A 21,182-nucleotide genomic window follows, 5' to 3' on the forward strand; every position below is an offset into this window, starting at 1 on the left:
TATGACCTCCCTACAATGCCTGGGCATGCTCCTGATGAGGTGGCGGATGGTCTCCTGAGGGATCTCCTCCCAGACCTGGACTAAAGCATCCGCCAACTCCTGGACAGTCTGTGGTGCAACGTGGCGTTGGTGGATGGAGCGAGACATGATGTCCCAGATGTGCTCAATTGGATTCAGGTCTGGGGAACGGGCGGGCCAGTCCATAGCATCAATGCCTTCCTCTTGCAGGAACTGCTGACACACTCCAGCCACATGAGGTCTAGCATTGTCTTGCATTAGGAGGAACCCAGGGCAAACCGCACCAGCATATGGTCTCACAAGGGGTCTGAGGATCTCATCTCGGTACCAAATGGCAGTCAGGCTACCTCTGGCGAGCACATGGAGGGCTGTGCGGCCCCCCCAAAAAATACCACCCCCACACCATGACTGACCCACCGCCAAACCGGTCATGCTGGAGGATGTTGCAGGCAGCAGAACGTTCTCCACGGCATCTCCAGACTCTGTCACGTGCTCAGTGTGAACCTGCTTTCATCTGTGAAGAGCACAGGGCGCCAGTGGCGAATTTGCCAATCTTGGTGTTCTCTGGCAAATGCCAAACGTCTTGCACGGTGTTGGGCTGTAAGCACAACCCCCACTTGTGGACGTCGGGCCCTCATACCACCCTCATGGAGTCTGTTTCTGACCGTTTGAGCAGACACATGCACATTTGTGGCCTGCTGGAGGTCATTTTGCAGGGCTCTGGCAGTGCTTCCCCTGCTCCTCCTTGCACAAAGGCGGAGGTAGCGGTCCTGCTGCTGGGTTGTTGCCCTCCTACGGCCTCCTCCACGTCTCCTGATGTACTGGCCTGTCTCCTGGTAGCGCCTCCATGCTCTGGACACTACGCTGACAGACACAGCAAACCTTCTTGCCACAGCTCGCATTGATGTGCCATCCTGGATGAGCTGCACTACCTGAGCCACTTGTGTGGGTTGTAGACTCCGTCTCATGCTACCACTAGAGTGAAAGCACCGCCAGCATTCAAAAGTGACCAAAACATCAGCCAGGAAGCATAGGAACTGAGAAGTGGTCTGTGGTCAGCACCTGCTGAACCACTTCTTTATTGGGGGTGTCTTGCTTATTGCCTATAATTTCCACCTGTTGTCTATTCCATTTGCACAACAGCATGTGAAATTTATTGTCAATCATTGTTGCTTCCTAAGTGGACAGTTTGATTTCACAGAAGTGTGATTGACTTGGAGTTACATTGTGTTGTTTAAGTGTTCCCTTTATTTTTTTGAGCAGTATATATATATATATATATATATCAGTGCCAGTCAAAAGTTTGGACACACCTACTCATTCAATAGTTTCTTTGTTTGTACTATTTTCTACATTGTAGAATAATAGTGAAGACATCAAAACTATGAAATTACACATATGGAATTATGTAGTAACCAAAAAAGTGTTAAACATCAAAATAGATGTTATATTCTTCAAAATGGCCACCCTTTGCCTTGATGACAGCTTTGCACACTCTTGGGATTCTCTCCTCAACCAGCTTCACCTGGAAAGCTTTTCCACAGTCTTGAATGAGTTCCCATGTATGATGAGCACTTGTTGGCTGCTTTTCCTTCACTCTGTGGTCCAACTCATCCCAAACCATCTCAATTGGGTTGAGGTCGGGTGATTGTCGAAGCTAGGTCATCTGATGCAGCACTCCATAACTCTCCTTGGTCAAATAGCCCTTACACAGCCTGGAGGTGTGCTGGGACATTGTCCTGTTGAAAAACAAATGATAGTCCCACTAAGCCCAAACCAGATGGGATGGGCTAACGGTGCCGAATGCTGTGGTAGCCATGCTGGTTAAGTATGCCTTGAATTCTAAATTAATCACTAAGTGTCACCAGCAAAGCACCATCACACCACCACCTCCATGCTTCATGGTGGGAACGACACATGCGGAGATCATTCGTTCACCTACTCTGCGTCTCACACAGACACAGCGGTTGGAACCAAAAAATAGCAAATTTGGGCAGATTTTCACTCGTCTAATGTCCATTGTTTGTGTTTCTTGGCCCAAGCAAATCTCTTCATTTTATTGATGTCCTTTAGTAGTGTTTTTTTTGCAGCAATTTGACCATGAATGCCTGAGATGTGTCTGTTACTTGGGCTCTGTGAAGCATTTATTTGGGCTGCAATTTTTGAGGCTGGTAACTCTAATGAACTTATCCTCTGCTGCAGAGGTTACTCTGGGTCTTCATTTCCAGTGGCGGTCCTCACGAGAGCCAGTTTCATCATAGTACATGATTGTTTTTGCGACTGCACTTGAAGAAACTGAAGTTCTTGAAATATTTCGTATTGACATGTTTTAAAGTAATGATGGACTGTCGTTTGTCTTTGCTTATTTGAGCTGTTCTTGCCATAATATGGACTTGGTATTTGACCAAATAGGGCTATCTTCTGTATACCACCCCTACCTTGTTACAACTGATTGACTCAAGCACATTAAGAAGGAAAGACATTCCACAAATTTAACTTTTCTAACAAGGCACACCTGTTAATTGAATGCATTCCAGGTGTCTTCCCCATGAAGCTGGTTGAGAGAATGCCAAGAGTGTGCAAAGCTGTCATCAAGGCAAAGGGTGCCTACTTTGAAGAATCTAGAATATAAAATCAGTTTTGATGTAACACTTTTTTGGTAACTACATGATTCCATATGTGTGATTTCATAGTTTTGATGTCTTCACTATTATTCTACAATGTAGAAAATAGTAAAAATGAAGAAAAACCCTGGAATGAGTAGGTGTGTCCAAACTTTTGACTGGTACTGTATACCCAACAATACACGCCAAACAGGCTCAATCACTCAAAATATCTGAAAGAAAATAAACTATTTGAACCCAGCTCTGTCCTGTATGAAATTGACTATTCCTATCTCTTCTTTTCTGGTGGACATCAGCAATAAATCCCAGATGCCCATGACCCCCATCCTGTCGTCTATGCTGCGTCTGGCCCGCTACCACCTGGGCACCGTGGTAGGGATCACCCTGGTGGAGTTCCCTCGCCTCATCCTCACCTACATTTACACTGCCTTCAGAAACTATTCGCACCCCTTGACTTTTTCCACATTTTGTTGTTATAGCCTGATTTGAAAATGGATTACGTTTACTGTAGGTGAGGACATTTTGTAGCTGGCCTACACACAATACCCCATAATGTCAAAGTTGAATTATATTTTTTGAAATTTGTACAAGTTAATATAAAATGAAAAGCTGAGATGTCTTGAGTCAATAAGTATTCAAACCCTTTATTCAGGAGTAAAAATGTGCTTACAAGTCACATAAGTTGCATGGACTCACTGTGTGCAATGATAGTGTTTAACAGTATTTTTAAATGACTACCTCATCTCTGTACCCCACATATACAATTATCTGTAAAGTCCCTCAGTCGAGCAGTGAATTTCAAACCGATTCAACCACAAAGACCAGGGAAGTTTTCCAATACCACTCTTCATATTTTCAAGCATGGAGGTGGCGGCATCATATTATGGGTATGCTTGTCATTGGCAAGGGCTAGGGAGTTTTTTAGGATAAAAAGAAAATGAATAGAGCTAAGCGCAGGCAAAATCCTAGAGGAAAACCTCCTGGTTCAGTCTGCTTTCCAACAGACAATGGGAGACAAATTCATCTTTCAGCAGGACAATAACCTAAAACACAAGGCCATATATACAATGGAGTTGTTTACCAAGATGACAATGAATGTTCCTAAATCAGCTTGAAAATCTATGGCAAGACTTGAAAATGGCTGTCAAGCAATGATCAACAACCAACTTAACAAAGCTTGAAGAATTTTATAAAGAATAATGTGCAAAAATGTACAATCCAGGTGAGCAAAGCTCGTAGAGACTTACCCAGAAAGACTCTGTTGTAATTGCTGCCAAAAGCAATTCTAGCATGTATTGACTACAGGGTGGGAATACTTATGTAAATCTGATTTCTGTACTTACATTTGCAAATAATGACTTTGTTATTATCGGGTATTGTGTGTAGATGGGTGAAAAAAAGATATTTTGAATTCGGGCTGTAATACAACAAAATGTGGAATAAGTCAAGGGGTGTGAGTACTTTCTGAAGGCACTGTACAAGCAGCTCAAGTATGTATTTTATCATATTCAGTCACTATCCTAAACCAACAACCAGGTTATAGGCACATTACTTCCCTTATCACACACGGTCTTGGATCCACAGCCAGCTCAAAGGAAAAGTATGTCCTTTATCGAAGTACAGAACTGTGGAACCAGCTCAAAGGCTGAGTATGCCCTTTACCACATTCACTTATGCAGTATCAACAACCAGCTTAAAGTCCTTTTTCACAATTACCTACATCCACAGCCAGATCAAAGGAAAAGTAAGTCCTTTATGACATTCACTTATACAGTACCAACAACCAGCTTAAGGATGCATGATAAAGAAATCTCTTCCGTTTCCTGGTTGCTAAAATTCTAATAGTTCGCCTAATTTCAGTTTATGTGACAGAAAAAAACAAGTATATTGTAGAGAATCATTGTACCATCTAAACCGCTGTGAAATATATTTTCCATAACCTAAAATATAGTATTTTCAGTGGTTTGAAACTGTTGTACAAATCCAAAAGTACAAGACACCAAAACAAAACTTAAGAACGGGAAGCATAGAAATAATGCACATACAACAGATCTACCGCTTCTTAGACTTGCTTTGAATGACAGATCTATAATGCACATTTCTATGTGAATTTGGTCAGGCAGCCCAAAAAGTTACGTATTGCAGCTTTAAAGGATGAGTAAGTCCTTTGTTTAATCAATGTTTGTGATTGACAGGAGAGATTATGAGAGGGGCTAAGTTTTTACCACTATCATCACTACAGGGACTGAAGAAGATTTTCTCTGTAAAGGTGCAGCAAGTGAAAGAGTAGATATGAGACTTGGCCTCTACATCATAAAAAGAGGCCAGACCGTCCTCATAGTCCACAGATAACCTCCACCTTCTGGGGCTTCTTGCTCAGGAAGAGACAGACTTGCGGTGAGGCACAGGCTGTGTACTCCTTTCAATCCCTTAGCATCACAGTCCAGACTCCATGTTCAGGGCTCAGTGTGATATTCCCCTTCTTGTCAGTGGACTCTCTGGCCGCTCCTAAAACCCACCTAGTCTTACCCTTAACCGGCACGTCATACTAAAATCTCCCTGAGGAGAAACCATTCTTTCCAAGGAGAATGGTAAAACGATCAAAACTTTTTGGATTGTCAGGAAGATTCAGTTCCGTGTCTCCAGTTCTCACTTGTTTTCCATGCTCAGACAGGATGAGATAGAGATTTGCTGTATCAGGGTCCAGAGTCACATCCACTGCATACTGCTGAATCCTCTTCAGTTTGACTTCAAGCAGCTTTTCCATCTCTTTATTCAGTGTCTCCTCCAGATGAGACACAGCTCTCCTCACAGTCCTGTGAACACTGATCTCAGACCAGTCCTTGGTGGGTGGAGGAGTGCACACTACAGATGGGAAGCTCTGGGGAAGTTGGCGGTGGCCTCAGTGTGTGGGAGCTGCTTCAGCTCAGTGCTTCTCCTCTTCAGCTCAGTGATTTCCTGCTCCAGCTCTATAATGAGCCTTTCAGCCTGCCTCTCTACTGCTTTCTGTTTTCAACCTCCCCAATGAGCTCAACCTGGCTTTTCGCAATGGAGCGCACCAGAGCAGTGAAGACCTTTATGCTGTCCACTTTCTCCCTCTGCATCTCTCATGCTAAGATCTACTGAGAGTTTGATCTCTTTAACCTTCTGCAGTCGCTCATGAATAATCAGTTGCACTTCTGCCACAGTTTTCCCCAGCTGAGCCTTCCTCTATCCACACTCTTCCTCTATAGGGACAGTGTCATGAGTCTTGTGGTCTCCCTCAGTGCAGAACTGACACACACGTCTGGTCAGTCCTACAGAACAGCTCCAGGAGTCTGTCATGTTTCTTACACATCCGGTCTTCCAGGTTCTCCACAGGGTCGATCAGTTTGTGTCTCTTTAAGGCTGGGGCTATCTGATGAGGATCCAGGTGAGTCTCACAGTAAGAGGTTAGACAGAGCAGCAAGGACTTCATGGCACTGAGCTTCGTCCCAGTGCAGACATCACAGTGCACTTTTACAGGTTTGGCAGGGGACTCATCTTTACCTCTGTCACTCAACCTTTTATAATTCTCTACAACCTCTCTAAAGGTTGTGTTAACACAAAGCTTAGTTCGTCTGGAGAACTTTTCCTTACACATTGAACATTGACACAGGTCCTTGCTATCCCAGTACTCTTTTATACAGGTCATGCAGAAGTTATGTCCACATGAAGTGGAGACTGGCTCATGGAACACATCCAGACAGATAGAGCACAGGAATGGGAGACTGCTGGAGGAAGCCATATCTAGAAAGAGAAGGAGGAACTAAACTCAGCAAAAAAAGAAACGTCCTCTCACTGTCAACTGAGTTTATTTTCATCAAACTTAACATGTGTAAATATTTGTATGAACATAGCAAGATTCAACAACTGAGACATAAACTGAACAAGTTCCACAGACACGTGACTAACAGAAATGGAATAATGTGTCCCTGAACAAAAGGGGGGTCAAATCAAAAGTAACAGTCAGTATCTGGTGTGGCCACCAGCTGCATTAAGTACTGCAGTGCATCTCCTCATGGACTGCACCAGATTTGCCAGTTCTTGCTGTGAGATGTTACCCCACTCTTCCACCAAGGCACCTGCAAGTTCCCAGAAATTTTGGGGGGGAATGGCCCTAGCCCTCACCCTCCGATCCAACAGGTCCCAGACGTGCTCAATGAGATTGAGATCCGGGCTCTTTGCTGGCCATGGCAGAACACTGACATTCCTGTCTTGCAGGAAATCACGCACAGAACGAGCAGTGTGGCTGGTGGCATTGTCATGCTGGAGGGTCATGTCAGGATGAGCCTGCAGGAAGGGTACCACATGATGGAGGAGGATGTCTTCCCTGTAATGCCCAGCGTTGAGATTGCCTGCAATGACAACAAGCTCAGTCCAATGATGCTGTGATACACTGCCCCAGACCATGACGGACCCTCCACCTCCAAATCGATCCCGCTCCAGAGTACAGGCCTCAGTGTAACGCTCATTCCTTTGACGATAAACGCAAATCCGACCATCACCCCTGGTGAGACAAAACCGCGACTCGTCAGTGAACACTTTTTGCCAGTCCTGTCTGGTCCAGTGACGGTGGGTTTGTGCCCATAGGCAACGTTGTTGCCGGTGATGTTTGGTGAGGACCTGCCTTACAACAGGCCTAGAAGCCCTCAGTCGAGCCTCTCTCAGCCTATTCCGGACAGTCTGAGCACTGATGGAGGGATTGTGAGTTCCTGGTGTAACTCGGGAATTGTTGTTGCCATCCTGTACCTGTCCCGCAGGTGTGATGTTCGGATGTACCGATCCTGTGCAGGTGTTGTTACACGTAGTCTGCCACTGTGAGGACGATCAGCTGTCCGTCTTGTCTCCCTGTAGCGCTGTCTTAGGCGTCTCACAGTACGGATATTGCAATTTATTGCCCTGGCCACATCGGCAGTCCTCATGCCTCCTTGCAGCATGCCTAAGGCACGTTTACGCAGATGAGCAGGGACCCTCGGCATCTTTCTTTTGGTGTTTTTCAAAGTCAGTAGAAAGGCCTCTTTAGTGTCCTAAGTTTTCATAACTGTGACCTTAATTGCCTACCGTCTGTAAGCTGTTAGTGTCTTAACGACCGTTCCACAGCTGCATGTTCATTAATTGTTTATGGTTCATTGAACAAGCATGGGAAACAGTTTTTAAACCCTTTACAATGAAGATCTGTGAAGTTATTTGGATTTTTGCCAATTATCTTTGAAAGACAGGTCCTGAAAAATTGACGTTTCTTTTCTTGCCGAGTTTATGTGAGAATTCCTCTAAAATGTGGTCCCAGAAGCCACTCAAAGATTGGCATGACCCTAACATGTGTCCAACAGTCGCTGGACTCAGGTGGCATCTGAAACACTTGGGGTCCACATTTGGGTTTATTTTTGTCAGTCTGTCATTTGAGTAATGGAGATGGTGCAAAACTTTAAACTGAATGAGCCCATACCTTATGCAAAATGATGAGGTGTGGATACGTTCAATACTTTGTTGCCATATATTATCGCGTAACTCACCACCCATACCTTGCTCCCATGCAGATTTTGTATTTGCCAAGGAAGGCGGATTAATGTTCTGTATTATGTTGTATAATTTGGAAATTGTGCCCTTTAGATACAGGTTAAGACCTAAGTACTTCTCAACTAGACACAGTATTAAGCACCCTCCAGCCAGTGCCGCCATGTTTTTAACGCCTTTTTGACGGCCAGCAACTCACAACTACCACGTTTTAATTCTGCTCCGTGGGAGAATGCTTCCGTGAGTAGAAGGTGCATGGATGGAGTTTAGGTGGTGATCCAGTGCGTTGGGAGAGAACAGCCCCTACTCCAACCTCAGAGGCGTCCACTTCTATGATGAAGGGCAGAGATGGGTCAGGATGAGCCAGAACAGGTGCGTTCGTACAACGTTCCTAGAGCGCACGGAAGGCTTCGTTGGCCTCCTCACTCCAGCACAGCTGTCGAAGACCTCTCTTCAGGAGGGAGGTGAGAGGGGCCACCACTGTGCTGAAACCCCTAATGAAGTGCCGGAAACAGTTGGAAAAACCTAGGAAGCGCTGCACCGCCTTTATGTTGGATGGAACAGGCCACGACCATACTGCACTGACTATCTGCTCTTCCATCTCCACTCCCGTGGTGGATATCCGATAGTCCAGGAACGAGTCCGCCTGCTGGAAGAAAAGGCACTTCTCCGCCTTGGCGTACAGGTGATGCTATCAGCTTATCCAAAACAGACCTGACATGAGAGTTTGTTGGAACCTCTACACCTTGCTGATAATAAAGAATTATTAATTTAAGTTTGAATTTGAGTCCCTGGTGGTAATTTCCACGACACTGCGCCATTTTGTAATTGTTTATTTTCAGTTCGTCATTTGTGTGTATTTTACAAGCATAATATTACTATTCAATTACATTTTTACATTTTTACATTTATGTCATTTAGCAGACGCTCTTATCCAGAGCGACTTACAAATTGGTGCATTCACCTTATGATATCCAGTGGAACAACCACTTTACAATAGTACATCTATATCTTTTTTTGGGGGGGGGGGGGTAGAAGGATCACTTTATCCTATCCTAGGTATTCCTTAAAGAGGTGGGGTTTCAGGTGTCTCCGGAAGGTGGTGATTGACTCGCTGTCCTGGCGTCGTGAGGGAGCTTGTTCCACCATTGGGGTGCCAGAGCAGCGAACCGTTTTGACTGGGCTGAGCGGGAACTGTGCTTCCACAGAGGTAGGGAGTGCGAGCAGGCCAGAAGTGGATGAACGCAGTGCCCTTCTTTGGGTGTAGGGACTGATCAGAGTCTGAAGGTATGGAGGTGCCGTTCCCCTCACAGCTCCGTAGGCAAGCACCATGGTCTTGTAGCAGATGCGAGCTTCAACTGGAAGCCAGTGGAGTGTGCTGAGGAGCGGGGTGACGTGAGAGAACTTGGGAAGGTTGAACACCAGACGGGCTGCTGCGTTCTGGATGAGTTGTAGGGGTTTAATGGCACAGGCAGGGAGCCCCGCCAGCAGCGAGTTGCAGTAATCCAGACGGGAGATGACAAGTGCCTGGATTAGGACCTGCGCCGCTTCCTGTGTAAGGCAGGGTCGTACTCTGCGAATGTTGTAGAGCATGAACCTACAGGATCGGGTCACCGCCTTGATGTTAGCGGAGAACGACAGGGTGTTGTCCAGGGTCACGCCAATGCTCTTAGCACTATGGGAGGAGGACACAATGGAGTTGTCAACCGTGATGGCGAGATCATGGAACGGGCAGTCCTTCCCCGGGAGGAAGAGTAGCTCCATCTTGCCGAGGTTCAGCTTGAGGTGGTGATCCGTCATCCACACTGATATGTCTGCCAGACATGCAGAGATGCGGTTCGCCACCTGGTTATCAGAAGGGGGAAAGGAGAAGATTAATTGTGTGTCGTCTGCGTAGCAATGATAGGAGAGACCATGTGAGGATATGACAGAGCCAGGGGCGAAAATCTGATATCAACTTTGGAGGGGACAATTACATTACATTTTCTCAAGAGCAATTCCTGAGGGGGACACCAAAAGTAGTGCTGTAACACATAGCCTACATTGTAATATGGTAAATGTATATTGAGGAACCAAAGAAATAAGGTGTTTGACGTACTCCTAACTACCGGTACCCAAAACTACACAACTAATCACAACAGCAATACCATTGCCTTTAACAAATCTTAGTTCAGTCACCAGTTTAAGTTGAGAGTGGGGGTATCCATGGCATTTTCCAATTATGTTCCTATTTTACAAGTCAAAAAAATTGAGAACCTTTCATAATGTTGCCAAACAAAGACTCAACAAACTTACCTGAGACTCCCTGTCTCTGCCAGTCTGTCCCTGCATATCTGTCCCCAACTCTGCTGTCTGTGTGCCATCTGTTGCCTGCTCTGCCTAATGACATCATTGTGAAACATTTCCATTAGAATTTCATTTCTTTCTTATGAACATTTTATCAACTAGTCTTTGAGATATTAGGCTACTAGGGTTCTTACTTTGCGTTTTGGTGTACTGAAAAATACTCTGATGTCCGTCTTTTATTTTTCTGCCATTTTTCTACCTGGCTGGCTGGCTACACACACACACAGTGTGTAGGTTATTTACAGTAGGAGATGGACTTCTATCATCTTATCTTTTATCATTCTATTTGGGCTTCGATCTAAAAGGTAGCTAGCACATGTGAAACGGATTAAAATGACAAGAGTTGACAGCTGTATGAGTTCACCATTTACACAACATATGCTGCAACCTTTTGTAATTTTAATAGTTTGTTTCATATTGGCTGGCTTCCAACAATAGCTGAATTTGCAAAGCTAGCAAGCACCAATTCCGTTTCAGTGGTGTTTACTATAATCTTTGCTACCCGGGTTAAATAAAGGTGAAATAAAATAAATAAATAAAAGTTCCCTTGCGACAATTTATCTTTTGCAACGAGACCATTAAATATATTTAAGACAATGGTAGAAGAGAGTGTAGTTCTGTTCAGTTTGGACTTCAGTTTATCGCTAACCTTATCACAGGGACTTTGAAGCACTAACTTACATCATCTGCATGCTGATCTTGGAATAAATTGACGATAGCAAAGATTCCATCTTTGACGAAGCCACATAAATGGAATAGGTACTAGCTAGCTTAATAGTCAATATTTGCGCGCTAGCTCTGCATATTCAGCTAGTGTGTGTGCGCGATTGACTGGATTAACCTCACGTCAGTTACGTTCATTGAGTGCCTTTCAGACAGTGGATACGACCCCTCTGTTACCTTGCCAACTAAGGAACTGGCAGTGGATCAAACCATTGTGAGGCAAAGGGTGGGGGGGTTGCAATCTTTTGAAACTTAAAAACGCGCTATTAAGTGTCTATAATCAGCACAATTGCTTTCATTGCGTATTATTAATATTATTTAAATTAGATAGTTATGTTTCAGTGATATATTGGGGGGGACAAATCATATTTTTCCCAGGATGGGGGGGTTGTGTCCCCCCCCCCCCCCCCCCCCCGGGATTTCCACCCCTGGACAGAGCCAAGTGACTTGGTGTATAGCGAGAATAGGAGAGGGCCTAGAACTGAGCCCTGGGGGACACCAGTGATGAGAGCACGTGGTGCGGAGACGGATTCTCGCCACGCCACCTGGTAGGAGCAACCTTTCAGGTAGGACGCAATCCAAGAGTGAGCCGTGCCGGAGATGCCCAACTCGGAGAGGGTGGAGAGGAGGATCTGATGGTTCACAGTATCAAAGGCAGCAGATAGGTCTAGAAGGATGAGAGCAGAGGAGAGAGAGTTAGCTTTAGCAGTGCGGAGAGCCTCCGTGACACAGAGAAGAGCGGTCTCAGTTGAATGGCCAGTCTTGAAACCTGGCTGATTTGGATCAAGAAGGTCATTCTGAGAGAGATAGCAAGAGAGCTGGCCAAGGACGGCACGCTCAAGAGTTTTGGAGAGAAAAGAAAGAAGGGATACTGGTCTGTAGTTGTTGACATGGGAGGGATCGAGTGTAGGTTTTTTGAGAAGGGGTGCAACTCTCGCTCTCTTGAAGACGGAAGGGACGTAGCCAGCGATCAAGGATGAGTTGATGAGCGAGGTGAGGTAGGGGAGAAGGTCTCCGGAAATGGTCTGGAGAAGAGAGGAGGGGATAGGGTCAAGCGGGCAGGTTGTTGGGCGGCCGGCCGTCACAAGTTGCAAGATTTCATCTGGAGAGAGAGGGGAGAAAGAGGTCAAAGCATAGGGTAGGGCAACGTGAGCAGGACCAGTGGTGTCGTTTGACTTAACAAACGAGGATCGAATGTCGTCAACCTTCTTTTCAAAATGGTTGACGAAGTCATCCGCAGAGAGGGAGGAGGGGGGAGGGGGAGGAGGATTCAGGAGGGAGGAGAAGATGGCAAAGAGCTTCCTAGGGTTAGAGGCAGATGCTTGGAATTTAGAGTGGTAGAAAGTGGCTTTAGCAGCAGAAACAGAGGAAGAAAATGTAGAGAAGAGGGAGTGAAAAGATGCCAGGTCCGCAGGGACCCCTGTTCTTTGAGCTCGCAATGAGTCGTCAAGCCACGGAGCAGGAGGGGATGACCGTGCCGGCCGGGAGGATAGGGGACACAGAGAGTCAAAGGATGCAGAAAGGGAGGAGAGGAGGGTTGAGGAAGCAGAATCAGGAGATTGGTTGGAGAAGGATTGAGCAGAGGGAAGAGATGATAGGATGGAAGAGGAGAGAGTGAGCGAAGGTTGCGACGGCGCAATACCATCTGAGTAGGGGCAGAGTGAGTAGTGTTGGAGGAGAGCGAGAGGGAAAAGGATACAAGGTAGTGGTCGGAGACTTGGAGGGGAGTTGCAGTGAGATTAGTAGAAGAACAGCATCTAGTAAAGATGAGGTCAAGCGTATTGCCTGCCTTGTGAGTAGGGGGTGACGGTGAGAGGGTGAGGTCAATAGAGGAGAGGAGTGGAAAGAAGGAGGCAGAGAGAAATGAGTCAAAGGTAGACGTAGGGAGGTTAAAGTCACCCAGAACTGTGAGGGGTGAGCCATCCTCAGGAAAGGAACTTATCAAGGCGTCAAGCTCATTGATGAACTCTCCAACGGAACCTGGAGGGCGATAAATGATAAGGATGTTAAGCTTGAATGGGCTAGTGACTGTGACAGCATGGAATTCAAATGAGGAGATAGACAGATGGGTCAGGGGAGAAAGAGAGAATGTCCACTTGGGAGAGATGAGGATTCCAGTGCCACCACCCCGCTGACCAGATGCTCTCGGGGTATGTGAGAACACGTGGTCAGACGAGGAGAGAGCAGTAGGAGTAGCAGTGTTTTCTGTGGTAATCCATGTTTCCCGTCAGCGCCAAGAAGTCGAGGGACTGGAGGGTAGCATAGGCTGAGATGAACTCTGCCTTGTTGGCCGCAGACCGGCAGTTCCAGAGGCTGCCGGAGACCTGGAACTCCACGTGGGTCGTGCGCGCTGGGACCACCAGGTTAGAGTGGCAGCGGCCATGTGGTGTGAAGCATTTGTGTGGCCTGTGCAGAGAGGAGAGAACAAGGATAGGCAGACACATGGTTGACAAGCTACAGGAGAGGCTACGCTAATGCAAAGGAGATTGGAATGAACACTCAATGACACTCAAATATAACTTTCCAACTTCCACTTTAGAAATTATATTTGATGTAAGCTCCAGTGGTTCAATGTTACCAGGAACAGGCTCAAACTTAGTTTATTCAGCTAGATAACTTGGTACAGTATTCTTCCAGCTTCTTCCAGTGCACCGTCTCCTATGACGCCGTAGCTAACTAGCATGCTAGCATCCAATAAGCACCAATACTTGGTTACAACAAACTACCAATGGATCATTCGTGTCCGTGTCTAGTACCTTTCATAACGCAGAAGTGATTAAACGTTGGCTAGCTAACACAAAGTCAGTCCTGCTAGCTACACAAGGGGACTACACATCTCGAATGTTCAGAAAGTTAAGCTTACGTTGCAAAAATCTTGTTGACTAAAATGATACAGTACTGCTCGCTGGTAGAGTTGGCTAGCTAGCAGTGGCTGCGTTGTTGACTTTGTTTGAAAATGTAGCTGGCTAGCTAACCTCAATAGCTACTCTGTATGACACCTTTATCTATGATACAAAGACAACTATGTAGCTAGCTAACATTACACTAATCAAATCGTTCCGTTGTAATGTATTTAGTTTCTACTGTACTGCTAGTTGGTAAAGCTAGCTAGCTAGCAGTGGCTGTGGTGTTGGCTTTGTTTGTAAAACGGCATCGCTGCGAACGAGTACAGCTGGCTAGCTAACCTTGTTAGTTTCTCAAAGCTACACCTCTATCTTTGACGCAGGTGAGACCATTGGATTATCCGGTTCCTGACTGAGAGCTTTCACACCCGACGACAGGCAACACAGGTAACGCAGATGAGTAGTCACTAGCCAGTCCAGGCAAGTTGGTAGTCTCAATCTATCACTGTCTCTCTTTTTCTCTATCTTTGTCTCTTTCTCTTTCCTATTTTTTCCCTTTCCCACCTCCCTTTCTCTCCATCTTTTCCTTCATATGTGTGTGTCCAGGTACTGACCGTCTCCTGCACGGCGTTCGCCGGTGTGTTGGCGCTCAACTACCAGCGGGACTACAGTACATGGTGTGGGTCCTGCCCCTGCTCATCGTCTGCCTGTTCTCCTGGCTGGTGGCCCACTGCTTCCTGTCTATCTTTGAGATCGTGGTGGACGAGCTCTTCCTCTGCTTCGCCGTGGACACCAAGCACAATGACGGCAGCCCCGGCCGAGAGTTCTACATGGACAAGTCCCTCATGGTGAGGAGAAGGGAGGCGAGGCTGCATGGGAGGCTATAGGTGCGTCCCGATTCTCCACCTGTCATGGACTTAAAAGCAATGGATTGGTGTAATCATTTTCTAGAGGGAGTTTCCTCCATTGTTAAATTAATGTTGTGCTCACTTTGGGGAAGGGTGAAGAATCGTGACGCAGCCTTATATACACTACCGTTCAAAAGTTTGAGGTCACTTAGAAATGTCCTTGTTTTTGGAAAGACAAGTTCCTTTTTGTCCATTAAAAAATAACATCAACTTGATCAGAAATACAGTGTAGACATTGTTAATGTTGTAAATGACTTTTGTAGCTGGAAACGGCAGATTTGTTATATGGAATATCTACATAGGCGTACAGAGACCCATTATCAGCAACCATCACTCTTGTGTTCCAATGGCACGTTGTGTTAGCTAATCCAAGTTTATCATTTTAAAAGGCTAATTGATCATTAGAAAACCCTTTTGCAATTATGTTTGCACAGCTGAAAACTGTTGTCCTGATTAAAGAAGCAATAAAACTGGCCTTCTTTAGACTAGTTGAGTATCTGGAGCATCAGCATGTGTGGGTTCGATTACAGGCTCAAAATGGCCAGAAACAAAGACCTTTCTTCTGAAACTCGTCAGTCTCTTCTTGTTCTGAGAAATGAAGGGTATTCCATGTGAGAAATTGCCAAGAAACTGAAGATCTCGTGTAACACTGTGTACTACTCCCTTCACAGAACAGAGCAAACTGGTCCTAACCAGAATAGAAAAAGGAGTGGGAGGCCCCGGTGCACAACTGAGCAAAAGGACAAGTACATTAGAGTGTTTAGTTTGAGAAACAGACACCTCACAAGTCCTCAACTGGCAGAGGCAACTCCGGGATGCTGGCCTTCTATGCATAGTTCCTCTGTCCAGTGTCTGTGTTATTTTAACCATCTTAATCTTTTATTTTTTTTGGCCAGTCTGAGATACGGCTTTTTCTTTGCAACTCTGCCTAGAAGGCCAGCATCCCGGAGTCGCCTCTTCACTGTTGATGTTGAGACTGGTGTTTTGCAGAGTACCAATCCATTTATATGTGGCGAATAGTGTTTTTTGCACATTTTAAACAGAGCTCACCTTGTTATCTCATCACCCAACACGCTTTTCACGTTATCTTTTCTTTCTCTCTCTCTCTAGGAGTTTGTAGAGAACAGTAAGAATATGGCGGGAAGGGATCGGTCCGAAGTAGATGGAGTCTGTCCTGAGATGTAGTCCATGGTGAGTTAACAAAACTTTTCCAACAGAGAATACATTCATTTACCTCCATAATCTAGAGTCATGTACTCAAAATGATGATGCTGATGAAGACAATAGTAAAGTTTAACACTCCATTTGTTAATTGTTGTAGACTCATGGAGGAGGGACTTTTGCTTGAAAAACCAAACCTGAAGACAGAAACCAAAAGCCATTCCAGAAGTTTTCTTGAATCCATGTGCAATAGGTTTAACATGATTTCACTCCAGTCACAGAGACTACAATATTTTTGATAACCTGTTTATTAATTTATGGCACACTTAGTTTTTTTTAAAAGCACAATGCCTTTTTGGAACAAATATTTTATGTAACATAAGTACATCCGTCAAGAATATTGTTAGTATAGTTTGGTGCTATTTTATAGGCTGTAGAGTTGATGTTTTTTAGTTAAGCCTCTTCTGGGTTAATGTACTGTGAGAGAATATTCAAATGCATTCCATGTCACCACTGTTATTTTGTAACCACTACTACGGTACACTACAAGTGTTTTGTATCTCAAATGACTTTTGGGATTGTGGTAATGATGATCATGGTCACTTCTTGTCTTGCATTTGTACATCTAATACAATTTTGAGAATACAACTGACTAGTATAACAGAAAAGTTCTTACATGGACATTTTTGAAAGTTTGCAATTTGTGATTTTTTGATTTGTGAAAAGGTGTTCTCCATCGCCTGTTAACAGGATCATTTTACTACAGTGGATCAAATATGAAAGAGCCATTAACTCCGATGAGGAAGTTATATATTAGTTGAACATATTAAATGCAGGTCCTACAAGTGCTTAGTTTGCCTTATGTCAAAGGCAATGAATGATCATAACTGACAATCCCAAAATGATGGCTTGAGTTTGTAATACTCTGTAGAAAAAGTAATTGCCTAGAAGTGTATATTTATTCATAAATGAAAGCAGAGTTCAACCCAGAATATGTTTTATAACATTTTTATGCAGAGGACTTCATTGATCTCGCCTGATGCGGTTGAACCAATGGAATAGTCCCTAAAGTACAGACCCCGCCCATCTGGCACTCCATACCGGCTCAATCAAACGGCAAAAGTATTTGAAAGAAAACAAATACTATTTGAACCCAGGTATGTAATGTACCACTTATACTATTCCAACTCCTCTTTTCCTGTACCCTGTGTTGAACATCAGGAATAAACCTCAGCTGGCCCTGACCCCATATTTCCTCTATGATGCATCTGGCCCACTACAACCTGGGCAACGTGGCCAAAGGCTCCTTCATCATCACCTTGGTGGAGATCCCTGGCCTCATCCTCACCTATATCCACAACCAGCTCAAAGGAAAAGTACGTCCTTTATTACATTCACTGTCATAGACCAATAACCATCTCAAAGGCAAGTATTTTCTCACATTCAACTACATCCACGGTCAGGAGGAAAAGCTTTATTTCCAATAGTTCCAAGTGGTCAAAATCATTTGTTTTTGAGACAGTGGGTGACATCAAAGCTATGTTGTATTCATTAGGTATATCTTAGCAAATCTTCAGATGCATTATGGTACATTACAAGCTCAAAACATGTTTCAACACAAATGACAATTTAGGACAATAACCAATAAATGATTCTCTCTCCATCGTTTAATCAGCCTGTGTGATTGACAGGAGAGATGATGAGGGGAGCCGAGTTTTTTCCATCATCATTATTACAGGGGACGAAGAAGGGAAAGAGTTTATCTTTAAAGGTGCAGCCAGTGAAAGAGTAGATATGAGACCTGGCCTCCACATCATAAAAGGAGACCAGACCCTCCTCATAGTCCACAAACACCCCCACCTTCTGGGGCTTCTTTCTCAGGAACAGGATGACTTGGGGGGAGGAACAGGCTGTGTATTGATTCCCATCCGTTAAGACCAGTGTCCAGACTCCATATTCAGGGCTAGGTGATACATACCCCTTCCTGTCAGTGGACTCTCTGACCAATCCTAAAGTCCATCTAGCCTTACCCTTAACCGTCACCTCATAGTAAAATCTCCCTGAGGAGAAGCCATCCTTTCCAAGGACAATTAAATAGTGATTAAACCTTTTTGGAATGTCAGGAAGATTCTGTTCTGTGTCTCCACATCTTACTTGTTTCCCATCCTTAGATAGGATGAGTTTGGGATGTGCTGTATCAGGGTCCAGAGTCACATCCACTGCATACTGCTGAATCCTCTTCAGTTTGACATCAGGCAGATTCTCCATCTCTTTATTCAGTGTCTCCTCCAGCTGAGACACTGCTCTCCTCACAGTCCCAACACACAGATCACTGTGAACACTGATCTCAGACCAGTTCTTGGTGGGTGGAGGGGTAAACACTAGTGATGGGAAGTTCTGGAGAAGTTGGAGGTGGTCCTCAGTCTGTGAGAGCTGCTTCAGATCAGTGCTTCTCCTCTTTAGCTCAGTGATTTCCTGCTCCAGATCTTCAATGATCCCTTCAGCCTGCCTCTCTACTGCTTTCAGCTTCTCCTCAATCACCTCAATCAGCTCAGCCTGGCTTTTCTTAATGGAGCGAACCAGAGCAGTGAAGACCTGTATGCTGTCTGCTATCTCCCTCTCTGCATCTCTCTTGCTGAGATATACTGAGAGTTTGATCTCTTTAACCTTCTTCAGTCTCTCCTGGATAATCTGCTGCACTTCTGCCTCAGTTTTCCCCAGCTGAGCCTTCCTCTCTCCACACTCTTCCTCTATAGGGACAGTGTCATGAGTCTTGTGGTCTGCTTGACACACACATGTTTGACACACACATGTCTGGTCAGTCCTACAGAACAGCTCCAGGAGTCTGTCATGCTTCTTGCAGATCCTGTCTTCCAGGTTCTCCACAGGGTCGACCAGTTTGTGCCTCTTGAAGGCTGGGGCTATATGATGAGGATCCAGGTGAGTCTCACAGTAAGAAGCCAGACACACCAGGCAGGACTTCAGGGCATTGCGCTTCGTCCCAGTGCAGACGTCACAGGGCACTTTTCCAAGTTTGGCAGGGGACTCATCTTTATCTCTGTCTCTCAAGCTTTTAAAATTCCCTACAACTTCTCTTAACATTGTGTTGACACGAAGTTTAGGTCGTTTGGAGAATTTCTCCTTACACAGCGGACAGTGACACAGGTCCTTGCTATTCCAGTACTTTGTGATACAGTCAATGCAGAAGTTGTGTCCACAAGAAGTGGTGACTGGCTCAGTGAACACATCCAGACAGATAGAGCACAGGAACTGCTCTTCAGACAGGAGAATGCTGGAGGAAGCCATATCTAGACAAAGGTGGAACTATAAATTATTTCCTGGAATGATTCAGCTCTCGATAGTTTCAGTGCCACTGTCAACATGGCATTTAGAGACACTAACCAATGTTGATTAAAGTTGTTTCACCATACAACATACAGTTTAAATTAGTCACGGTACAAAATTAAGTTAAACATAGGTACTGTAGTCGATAAAGAAAACAAGAGAATACAAGAATTCACACAGTAGAATGTATCTTCACCTGCCCTTGTTAATCTCTACTCACCTGTATCTGTGTGTGTGAAAGAGTGTGGGTGCTTTCTCAGATTTTTTGGTACTATATAGTGTAGTATTAAAAAAAGAGCTGCCGTAGCATTTTTTTCAGAAGAGTTAGAACGTTTGCTTGTGTGCGCAACATACGGTACGTCTACACACTTCAGTTTCACTTCAGTAAAGTGACGTTGACATGCTGCTCCCCACCCAGTGCTGCTCTGTGCTCTGGAACAGAATTAACCCTTCACATGTCTGATCTCTCTTCATGCTTGATACATTCTTGATACAAAAGTGTGAATCAGAAATGCTAAACAAGGGATTACTGCAGATGTATTGAAGTTTTTCTTTAAAGACATCAACTACAACAGAATTCACAGGGGATAAACAAATACTGTCAGTCTAGGTACTTATATTTAACATTTATTTGACTAGGCAAGTCAGTTAAGAACAGATTCTTACTTACAATGACGGCCTACCAAAAGGCAAAAGGTCTCCTGCCGGGACAGGGGCTGGGATTAAAATGTTTAAATAAATTAAATATAAATATAGGACAAAACGTACATCACGACAAGAGAGACAACACAACACTACATAAAGAGAGACCTAAGACAACACCATAGCAAGGCAGCAACACATGGCAACACAGCATGGTAGCAGCACAACATAACAACAACATGGTAGCAACACAACATGGTAGCAGCACAAAACATGGTACAAACATTATTGGGCACAGACAACAGCACAAAGGGCATGAATGTTGAGACAACAATACATCACGCAAAGCAGCCACAACTGTCAGTAAGAGTGTCCATGATTGAGTCTTTGAATGAAGAGAATGAGATAAAACTGTCCAGTTTGAGTGTTTGTTGCAGCTCGTTCCAGTTGCTAGCTGCAGCGAACTGAAAAGAGGAGCGACCCAGGGATGTGTGTGCTTTGGGGACCTTTAACAGAATGTGACTGGTAGAACGGGTGTTGTATGTGGAGGATGAGGGCTGCGGTAGATATTTCAGATAGGGGGGAGTGAGGCCTAAGAGGGTTTTATGAATAAGCATCAACCAGTGGTTCTTGCGATGACCAGTTTACAGAGATGACCAGTTTACAGAGGAGTATAGAGTGCAGTGATGTGTCCTATAAGGAGCATTGGTGGCAAATCTGACGGCCAAATGGTAAAGAACCGCTCCAGAGCACCCTTACCTGCCGATCTATAAATTACATCTCTGTAATCTAGCATGGGTAGGATAGTCATCAGAATCAGGGTTAGATTGGCAGCTGGGGTGAAAGAGGAGCGATTATGATAGAGGAAAAGTCTAGATTTAACTTTAGCCTGAGAAAGCTTGTTGGACACTAAGAAAGCTTTGTTGTAGAGCATTTAACACAAAATCCGGGGAGGGGCCAGCTGAGTATAAGACTATCATCTGCATATAAATGGATGTTTCCTACTGCCTGAGCTATGTTGTTGATGTAAATTGAGA

The 21,182-nt window shown here is 44.8% G+C and overlaps 1 protein-coding gene and 1 pseudogene across 1 annotated transcript; both read right to left on the minus strand.

Moving 5' to 3' along the window:
* Nucleotides 1–4,817: 4,817 nt before the first annotated feature.
* On the minus strand, nucleotides 4,818–6,408 carry LOC115191602 (E3 ubiquitin-protein ligase TRIM21-like; annotated as a pseudogene).
* An 11,115-nt stretch (nucleotides 6,409–17,523) lies between these two features.
* On the minus strand, nucleotides 17,524–19,898 carry LOC115191885 (E3 ubiquitin-protein ligase TRIM39-like). The gene is made up of 2 exons (XM_029749885.1): nucleotides 19,724–19,898; nucleotides 17,524–19,466 (listed from the first exon to the last, which is right to left on the minus strand). Exon 2 carries the CDS (start codon nucleotides 19,462–19,464, stop codon nucleotides 17,830–17,832), a length of 1,635 nt encoding a protein of 544 aa, XP_029605745.1. The 5' UTR covers nucleotides 19,465–19,466; nucleotides 19,724–19,898; the 3' UTR covers nucleotides 17,524–17,829.
* Nucleotides 19,899–21,182: the final 1,284 nt, after the last annotated feature.

The sequence above is a fragment of the Salmo trutta genome, chromosome 4 (genome assembly GCF_901001165.1).
Source record: "Salmo trutta chromosome 4, fSalTru1.1, whole genome shotgun sequence".
Taxonomy (NCBI): domain Eukaryota; kingdom Metazoa; phylum Chordata; class Actinopteri; order Salmoniformes; family Salmonidae; genus Salmo; species Salmo trutta.